General features: G+C 47.3%; 1 protein-coding gene across 9 annotated transcripts in view; it reads right to left on the reverse strand.

Moving 5' to 3' along the window:
* AGFG1 (ArfGAP with FG repeats 1) overlaps positions 1-6,779 on the reverse strand; it is a 38,140-nt gene extending 31,361 nt beyond the window's left edge. For all 9 annotated transcript variants that reach the window (XM_084291788.1, XM_084291787.1, XM_084291786.1 and 6 more), the window contains exon 1: positions 6,282-6,779. In XM_084291788.1, coding sequence (XP_084147914.1) covers positions 6,282-6,448 — 167 coding nt within the window. In that variant the 5' untranslated portion in view covers positions 6,449-6,779. The remainder of the gene's footprint in view (positions 1-6,281) is intronic.
* Between the last annotated feature and the right edge of the window lie 3,624 nt (positions 6,780-10,403).

The raw sequence follows: 10,403 nt of genomic DNA on the forward strand, positions 1-10,403 counted from the left end.
GACGATGCAAGTATTAAAAAAAATAATCTACAACTTCAACACAATTACACATCACGTCACAGCTGCTGCTGGTATAATGATGTTTGCAGGTTTTGTTTGGCTTTTTCTTTAAATACACCTTGTTGCCCCATGCATGCAAGGGAAAAACTACTCACTATGTCACACCGCAGCATCACGTTAAATGACAGGATAGAAATAAAGGTGGTATCTGCTGTGTGCTTCACAGAAATATGCTCCTCAAATAATATATAGCAACCAGTGTCTTGCTTTTACACCAAATACGAAGTGGTTCTGTCTGCCTTAGTCTGGTCAATTTACTCTCCTCATTTTAAGGAAGATACCCATAAAAACATTTTGAACTACTTTAAAAGCTGTTCACTAACCAGTCCACACTACTCAGCACAGGCAGGATATCTGAGCTTCCACACTACCTTCTGCTGGGAATTCACATTTACAACAGATATGGATTAAGCGCTATATTTTACCCATGCTTGGGATTTAAAAGCACTGCACACGTTATTTAACCAGGAAAAACACATGTACCTACATTGATTTATCAGGGCTCTTAATGGCTTTTTACACGAGCAAACACACACTGTCAGCTGTGTTAAGCAGCTGCACAGATGTATTTAAAGCCGTGACTAGCACAGCTTACCCTAACACGAGGCTTCCAGTAGTCCTCTCTAGCCAGTGCAAGATATGTAGTTTTCAAGTTCAGGTTGTAAAATTCCAGATCTGTATAATCTGTGTTTACAGATTACATCCATGACGTGTGGTTGAGGTGGATTCTCGTTTCTTTTCCGCTCTCCTGCTAAAGGAGGCAAATAGGCCCTGTCCCAAAAAGTCAGATCCCAGCCCAGCAGCACCAGATGCCTCGCATGATGGCAGAGAGCACTTCACTGTACCAGTGAGCCACCAAAGTGGGAAATCTTGAACCTTAATGGCCAGCAATGCAAAGCTAACTGGCTGACTATCAAGCTGCATTATTATACATACAAGTAATTCTTACATATACGTGTAAGATGGCAAGGGGTGGGAGGAAGCCTACAAAAAGCCTCCTCTTACACTAAGCTGTGTATGAAATCAGACTGGAACAAAGGGTTCAATACAAGAGGCTGTATTGCTCAGCATGGAAATACAACCCAAAGCACATGCATAAACTTGCTTAGATAAATTACTTAGAGCCTACAATCAGAACAGCTTAAAAGCAGTTTTATGATTTTCAACTAGGATGAGCCACTTTCAAGCACCCGACACTCATGAACTGACTAGAGCCTCCCTAACACAGCACAGTTGTATTTACAAATTAGAGCTTAAAACAGAAAACCTAAGTACTGAAGCCCCTCTTGGTTCACAAATCCTACGAGATTTTACCCTTCCTCACGTACAGAAATCATTTGATGACCCAGATGATTCACTAACAACTCATCTACATGCAGAGGAAGCTCACTGGTAGGCAGCCAAGTACAATTAAGCTGTATGAGGAATTAAGGACCCCCCTTTTTATATGAAAAAACATACCTAACACTTGCTTCACTATTCTGTGCATCTGACAAGTGCTTTGCACGGTTCTAATGCTCAGCAGTATTCCTTGTTCAACAGCAGAAAACATTGATTATAATCCTTTAGCAATGACTGAACTCAAACTGACCCTGAACAAATATTTGTGACCCACAGGGGCGCAGCGGTACCAGTTACTCCTTGCTGTCACTGGGCTCCCGAGGACGCCAGGCAGCAGCTGTCACCGCAGCACCCTCCGAGCAGTGCTCGGGAAGGTGCCTGAGCCAGACGGCTCCTGTCACCGCTGCAGCATCCCACACCGAGAGCCCACTCACCAGCACGAGCTTCATACTTAAAATGGGGCATTTCTGGGGGACAGTGCTTCCAGCTGGGAGAATCTCCTCCACCAATTCCGTCTACGCTGCCGGTGACCCAGCCCGCCAGCCGGGAAGTCACAGAGACCACAGGCATGGCTCTTCTTCAGGGGTACTGTTAAAGCATGTGCTTTTACGGAGGAAGCTTCGAGGCTGCTGGCACAAGGTTGTGAAGTCCCACAGTTTAAACATTAAACATTCAAAACACCGTCCGTGAGCGTTTGTTCCTAACAATTCAGTAGCCAGTTATGGCTGAACTTGGGCTTGTTGGTGGAACAGCCTTTTCTGTGTTCACTGCAAACAAACGTCAGCAGAGGTTCAGAGAATACTGGCCAGGGCTGGACACGCACACAGTAAGTGGGCTTTGCTGGGTTAGAGGGTCACTCCCATGGGAGGACAGGGGACAGATGGCTACTCACCACCGTTAGTGTCACCCTGTGTCAGATCCTAACATGACCTCAAGTCTGAGCCAGCAAACTCCGACCCTCTAGGAAGCAGGAAGTTACTGAGAGATAGCAAACACCAAGCCAGCAGAGAGCACCTACATCCCCAAGTGCCTGGACAGCAAGTTTTGGAGAGGCAGCGTCACCACATTCATTGCTATTTCTGTGTTACTGTTATTAGCAAAAAGCAGTAATGGCCTTTCCTGGTACCTGAGGACTTCCCTGCAAGCCTTCCACCACCTCACAAGCTCACTTTATATTTTAACAGCCGAAGGCTTATGTACACAGTTAAGATTAATTTAACCCATTTATTGGGAAATAAATCCTTTCTGGACTGCATAGTATTTATTGTGGCATACACATTTCCTTAGCTTTCCAGCCATGACACTGAAGAAAAAAATGAAATATACATACACATACATAAAACCCAGAGCTTTTTTCTGAGCACGTCCCCAAGAAAAAAAAATGTCCTGGAAAACAATGCTAACACAGCCAGCATCACCTTCACTCTAACACCACTTATTTAGGCAATTTTAACTTCTGCAGAAATTCTTCTGGGGAAAGGGACAGTAAATCACAGCCATTACACCAAGATTTATTGTTGAGTTTGTTCCTGGTATTGGCCAAACACACTAATCTGGCTGATACAGAAGTCCCTTAGCCAGGAAAATGTAAGATTTCAACTAGGAATACTATAAGCAGCCAACAGAAGGCCACATCATCCAGTAATTGTAAGAAGTTACATAAAAAAAAGCTTTATCATTCCCCACAGTAACAATATGCTCTGAGTATTCTTGGTTGCTCCTTCCTAACAGAAGCCCAAAGTGCAACCACCTGAATGGGAAAGATCCCGGAGGGCTGGAGGGGAAGGGGTGAGGAGGGGTACCAGGGGGAGTAGGGGAGCCCTGATTATCACATCAGCAGGCAGTACACACGCCTCCTGCCAGGCAGTGTTACATCAGGTGTTTGTACACTACAAAATGTGGGGAAGTAAGCTCATAATCAAACCAAGGGACCTCTGTCAAATGAGAAGAACCTTTCTGCCAACCCTGACATCACGAGGAGAAGCCTTCTGACCTGGCACTATCATAATCCTTGACCTGATGAGACAGCTCTGGCACAGCACTTCCTCCCACTTGGGGGGAAAAAAACATGACGTGCGTATTTCTACACATCCTACATTCTTGTCCAACACCAGAAGGCAGAATTCGGCACAGCTTCCATGACGTAGCATGCTTTCTTTCCACATAAAGAGAGCTTGAACACAGGGCACAAGCAGAGCCGCTATCCACACCACTATGCATGACCATGCATGCTCCATTTTGCACAGCCCAGCCTTTGTTCTGGTAAACCCAATCCGTAGGAAATACCCAAGCCCTACATATTATAGGAAACAAGTTAGTTATTCATAACAGAGGAGGTTGACAAGACTCACTTTCAACATTTAAATCAGAAACAGATCATCTTCAAGTCACTAGTTTTTCATCATTTTCAGCAGCATCTGAACAAGCCAGTCAGACTATTTTGGGAGCAGTGGGGAAAGCGGTGGTTTTCTCAAAGCTCTATCTAGTAATAAGGCATCACTCTCTTTCTATACATAGAATTGTCAGTAGAAATAAATGATGGATCCCAGATGAATATTTGGGGTTTTAACAGATTGTCCTTACCAGAACAATGAATAAACACCTCAAAAAACCTGCAAAAAAACCTCGTCAGACATCAGATCTCAAAAGTTTAGAGCTGACTGTACCGATGTCTATCCAAGACCATATGATGTTAGCAGCTGTTTGTTATAGCTAACTGAGCACCTTTCTGAAGGAAACTTGTTAATGTATGAGCATTAGTCTGGCACTGCACCTTACACTTCAAAGACAGGCTACTTGACTCTAAGAATACTTCCTGCACCAGGCTAGAAAAAAAATTGAAAGAGGAAGCAGTGCAAGTCATTCACATAGCATACAAACAGGGCAAAGTAATAATAATATTAAAGCCTTACAGTAAAACAAGTGCCATGAGGTGGAATGCAAACAGCCATTAAGGACTACGGAGGCAGCAGTACTTCCACACATTAACCAACATGTGGTTCCTCCACTGTGGAAATCTACATTAGGCAATTGGAAATAAGTTGCATGAATGGCTATTCTGACAGAAGTGTTACAAATATCAGCTTCTGATAGTAAAGCAGACCTCACCTGTCTCTAAGTCTCATTATTAAGGAAATATCCCATCACCTAGGGTCTGACGCTTTAACCACTATGTGAGATCTTGCATGCACCATTTATGAAAGCATTACTGAATCAATATGAAAGAACGAGCCCAATTTTACTTCAGGAGAAAGTTTTAAGTCCTCTTCATAGTCATTTACATCAACTTCAAGCATATATATTTTTTTTATATATATAGAAACACTGTATATTTATAATAAGAGATGCATTATATTAGAATAACATATTAAGAAATGTCTTTCAGAAAAAAGATCTACTTTCTTTAAGCACAGTAGCATCCAAATGATGGCCAACCTAACAGCAAGTGACAGCTGTTCCTTGCTCACTACCTGTTTCACTGCACGTGCATCCTTTACGTTACTGTAAGTTGGACTATGGACTTCCGTAGGCCGTACATCACAGCTAACAGATAGAAGGAAAAAAAACCTCTTGAACCTGTGTTAAACATCTCAGCAACACACACAATATATTTGTCTATTAAGATTAGGACACCTGCCTGAAAAATAAAGGAGAACATTCTCATATGGCAGTTTTGTCATGCTATTAGTTTAACTAGTAAGAACACGTGCAACCATTAAATAGGCTCTGTGCAGTAGCTTAAAATAGTTTCACATGCCAGCACAAATAACAGTTTGCTAACATAGCAAACAATAGCCAGGGCTGGCTGATTAAGTGCCATGTACATGTCAAAAACGGGAGACTCTTCAGCTCCACAACCTGAATGCAGTTTCTGTATTTGCGTCAAGCCTGTTCAAAAGTCTACACAAAGTAGAAGAAAAAAAAACAAGTCTAATTAGCTGCCTAGCATAAAAGGCGGCTTGTTCCATGTAAATTCAGCACAGAACGAACATGGTTGCTTTGTTTCAAGCCTCATTGTAATTAGCAACTTTGTTCCAAAAGAGCAGACTATGGAAGACCTGTGTGGGGCAGGGTCCATTGTCAGTCCTTCTTAGTAAGGGACAGAAATTAGTTCAGGCTCTCTCGTGGGCGTTTTATGAACTAAAACCTTTACAAACAATCAGGATCCTTTGACACACTGCTTATTACTTGGGCCACTTCTTTGACTCTGCTCCATTCCACAGAAGCACCAACACGCGGACAGGCTCAGCTGAGCAAGCAGTACCGCTGCAGACAGCCGGCTTTTCCTCCGGTCACGTATACACAACCGGCATCCTACAGATACCCCGAAACCCTGACCTGCCTGATCCCAGCTGCTCCTGCTCCATCCGTGCTCCTCAGGGGAGGAAGGGTGGAAAAGGGAGGAGTGGGGGGAGGCCCGTGCAGGAATGAGGAACAGGAAAAATGCAATCTGCTTTATCAGAGCCAACCCCTTTCTAAGGCTCACACATAAAGTTTGTATGAAGCAAGAGTAAGACTTCAGAAAGAAGTAGTGGATTTTTTTTTTTTTTTGGATCACGTTAAACTGCTAAGCCCGGAGATTACCCTTTTAGCTGGAGCGTGAAGAGTTGCCTCACAAACTTGTGGCACTGCGGGCGCGATTTGGGGCACGGCCGGCTACCCCCGGCCCCCAGCACCACCGCCCGCTGCTGCCGGCGGGGGCAGCCCCCGGCCCCGGCACTGCCACGCAGCCGGGCGCTGGGCCCTCGGCCCCAGGGGCACCCCCCAGGTACCCCCAGCGCCCCCCGGCAGCCTGCCCCCGCCGCCCCGTCCCTCCCAACCCCCGGCACGGAGCCGGGCGGCCCCCGGGGGGCGAAGCGGCGGCGCCCGCCCCGACTCACAGGATGCCGGAGCAGGAGGTGCAGACGAAGCTGCCCACCGTCATGTCGGTGTAGGTGGGGCCGCGCTGGTCGCAGTCGAAGCACTTGCGGTTGGGCGGCAGGCTGCTCATCTCCCGCAGCAGCTTCAGGTGCTTCTCCTCCTGCTTCCGCTTGGCGCTGGCGGCCATGGCCCCGCCGGCACGGGGTCGGCCCGGCACGGCGCCGGGACCCGCTCGCACCCCGACGGCGCCGGCGCTCCGGGGCCCGGCCGGCGGGAGGAGAAGGGGAGCGGGGCGGGCAGGAGGGGGAGAAGGGCGAGGAGGAAGGGGCGGGCAGGGCAGGGCAGGGCAGGCGGCGGGCCGGGGAGGGAGCGGAGCGCGGCCCGGCCGGAGGGCGGGGAGGGGCGGAGGGGGAGGGCAGGGAGCAGCGGCGCGGAGGAGGCCGGCGGCGGCGGCGCCAGGCCCGGGGCGGCTGAATGACGAGCCCGGGCGGAACCTGCGCGACACCTTTATGAGATCAGACAACGAGATGGCGGCGGCGGCGGAGCCGAGCGGGTTCTCCGGAGGCAGCGCCCTCTGCCGCCCGGGAGGACTCATCCCCTCCCTCCCTCCCTCCCTCCCTCCGCCCGCCCGCCCGCCGAGGAGGCGCTCCCGGAGCCACCGGGGCTGCGAGAGCCGTGCTGGGCAGCGGGCAGGGCGGCTCCGTGGCGAGCCTCGGTGCGAAAAGCTCCGCGAAATGGAGGCTTCGCCCCCCGCACCCGCCGCCCTCCTCCACACGCCCCGCAGCCCCGCGTGGGGAGGCCGGCCGGCGGGTTCCGCCCTGCATGAGGAAAATGTTACCTCGCCACACCGCCCCTGCAGCCCCCCGAGGCGCCCTCGTTTAGCAAAAGTGTGAAATTTCTGTCATGGAGGCGACCATGTGGGAGGTTCAAGGCCTTGGCGTCCGTCCTGGGCTGGAAATGCCTTGGGGGGGTGGCTCCCACTCCTGCTGTGGTGGGACCCCAGGGACTGAGTGCCCTGTAGTGCTTCACAGGGGCTCGCGGAAAATTGGTGTGATTTTCACAAGACAACTTTGGGAACTTTGATATCTACGTTGGTTTCTTTGTAACTGCCATCAGAGGTCCCCAGGTTCCCCTTGTGAATATCACAGAATCACAGAATTGTCTAGGTTGGAAGAGACCTCCAAGATCACCCAGTCCAACCTCTGACCTAACACTAACCAGTCCTCCACTAAACCATATCGCTAAATTCAACATCTAAACGTCTTTTAAAGACCTCCAGGGATGGTGACTCCACCACTTCCCTGGGCAGCCCATTCCAATGCCTAACAACCCTCTCAGTAAAGAAATTCTTCCTAATATCCAACCTAAAACACCCCTGGCGCAACTTTAGCTCGTTCCCCCTCGTCCTGTCACCAGGCACATGGGAGAATAGACCAACCCCCACCTCGCTACAGCCTGCTTTAATGTACTTATAAAGAGCGATAAGGTCGCCCCCGAGCCTCATTTTCTCCAGGCTGAACAAACCCAGCTCCCTCAGCCACTCCTCATATGACTTGTTCTCCAGACCCTTTCCCCTTAAAAGAGAATAAAATGAGTTAAGTCACATATATTTACTGATATCCTTGAGGAATCCTGGGCTCTGGCTTGAGCTCAGACCTACCACTCATCTACAAAATAGTGTTTGTTATCTATAAAGGTGTCTAAAGGAATGCCCTTTCCAACAGAGTACAAAATACTTTCAAAGAAAAATATCCAATCTAATTTATTACACCTGTATTATTTGGTGATTCAGTTTGCAGAACCACCTAGCAACACTGTAAGTGATTAAAATCTTTTAAGGTTTAATGATTCCCTGTACTGTTTATTTACGGTCAAATCTTGCACCCTTGACGTCAGTATCTGTTAGCACTGGCTTGTAGAAGCAAGATCTGATCTACTGTATTTTCCTCATAGTTTGCGTTTTCCTCATAGTTTGGTGGGGGTTTAGTTCAAAAACAAAACAAAACAAAAAATGAGGTTTTCAGCATCAGTAATTTGGCATTTCTCTGATTTCTCTGGACTTGCTCATTTACATGAGCTGATCACAGAACCACAGAATGGCCGAGGTGGGACGGGACCTCTGAAGATCATCTGGTCCAAGCCCTGCCAAGCAGGATCACCTAGAGCACATTGCGCAGGGCGGCATCCAGGCGGATTTTGAGTATCTCCAGAGAAGGAGACCCCACAACCTCTCTGGGCAGCCTGCCCCAGCGCTCTCTCACATCACAGTAACGAAGTTCCCCCTCGTATTCAGCCGGAGCCTCCTGTGCTTCAGTTTGTTCCCATTGCCTCTTGTCCTGTCGCTGGGCACAACTGAAAAGAGACCGGCTCCATCCTCTCAACACCCTCCCTTCAGATATTTACACACATTGATGAGGTCTCCCCTCAGTCTTCTCTTTTCTGGGCTAAACAGGCCCTGCTCTCCCAGCCTGTCCTTGTATGACAGCTGCTCCAGTCCTCTCATCACCAGCAGCTCCATGTCCCTTGTCCTGGGGAGCCCAGCACTGGACACAACGCTCCAGGTGCGGCCTCACCAGGGCTGAGCAGAGGGGCAGGATCACCTCCCTCGACCTGCTGGCAACACTTCCAAACACAGCCCAGGACACCGCTGGCCTGCTTGGCCCCAAGGGCACATTGCCTGCTCCTGGTCAGTCCACCGGGACTCTCAGGTCCCTCTCTGCAGATCTGCTCTCCAGCAGGTCAGCCCCCAGCCCATACTGGTGCTTGGGGTTATTCCTCCCTAGGTGTAGGACCCTGCACTTGCCCTTGCTGAACTTCATGAGGTTCCTCTCGGCCCAACCCTCCAGCCTGTCCCTCTGAATGGCAGCACAGCCCTCTGGGGCATCAGCCACTCCTCCGATCAAGCAGGCCTAAATCTACAAGCCAGGGTACAATGTACTGATCTGAAATATTTCTAATGCAGATGGCAGGACCCTTTCACGATGAAACATAAGCATCACTAAATCACTAAATAGTCACAAATACTTAAAAAGTATTTATTAAAGTAAACACGGAATATTTCCAGTCTTATAAGAACCAAATTGTATCTATTTTTTGTCTAATTTCTAACTTTTCTCTGAAATGCTAATATTTTTGTTACTCAGAAGTTTAGGTTTTCTTTTTTCTTCTATGAAACATGCTAACATTGGAGGTTTTCCAGTGACCTAAATGACCTAAAGCAGATGAGCTAAATTTAGGAAAAAAAAAGTTTAAAGGTTAAAAGGCAAGTTTTGTTGTTGTCATTGGTTGTTGTTGTTGTTGTTGTTTTGTTTTGTTTTGTTTTGTTTTTCTTGGAAAATTCTTTGTACAGAGAGTACTGGTATTGGGTAAAAGATCTGCTGTAGCAGAGAGTTGCTGCTACAATTTCATTTTGGTTTCAATGAGAGTCAAAGGTGCTTTTACCTTGCCTGAGTAAGATATTGTCCAACTCTGCTTGCTTCTATCATGAATATCATATAGGAACAGGTGTTAATGAAAATGATACCATCATCATTGAAGTTTTCATCATCATTAAAATGTAGAACTGAGCTCACAGGGAAAATCCTAGTACTGTATAAGTCAATCACAAGGTTCAAGAGGAATTTTATGAATTTTGTATTACAGTGAACTCTAATTTGTTTCATTAAGAAAATGCTAAGATGCTATTCATGGACAGCACCAAGATGGGCCTATAGAATCATTTAGGTTGGAAAAAACATTCAAGATCATCAAGTCCACCCATCAACCTGACCTACTTACCAAGTCCCATCACTAAACAATGAGTCTTAGGGCCACTTAAGGTCATAGAATTCATAGAATCATTATGTTAGTAGAAAAATATTTTAAACATTAATTGGCTTTAGAAATCACTTTTTAAAAATATTGAGCCTCTTTGTTCTGTCTTCTAAAGCCGATTTAGACCAAGAAATTATGTAATGAGTTAATGAGACTTTGCAGGTTTGTGAGGATGCACCCTTTTATAAACACCCAAAAGGTCTATGAGTTTTGGGTTCTCTTAAAGATTGTGAGCAATGTGCTCCAAATCTTGGGTTCCTACAAGCAAGCATCTAAATCTTGAGGTGTTGATTTCAATAGGAACTGGTGCTTGAGAAATACAACTACCT

The sequence above is a fragment of the Netta rufina genome (assembly GCF_964035555.1).
Source record: "Netta rufina genome assembly, chromosome: 9".
Lineage (NCBI taxonomy): Eukaryota > Metazoa > Chordata > Aves > Anseriformes > Anatidae > Netta > Netta rufina.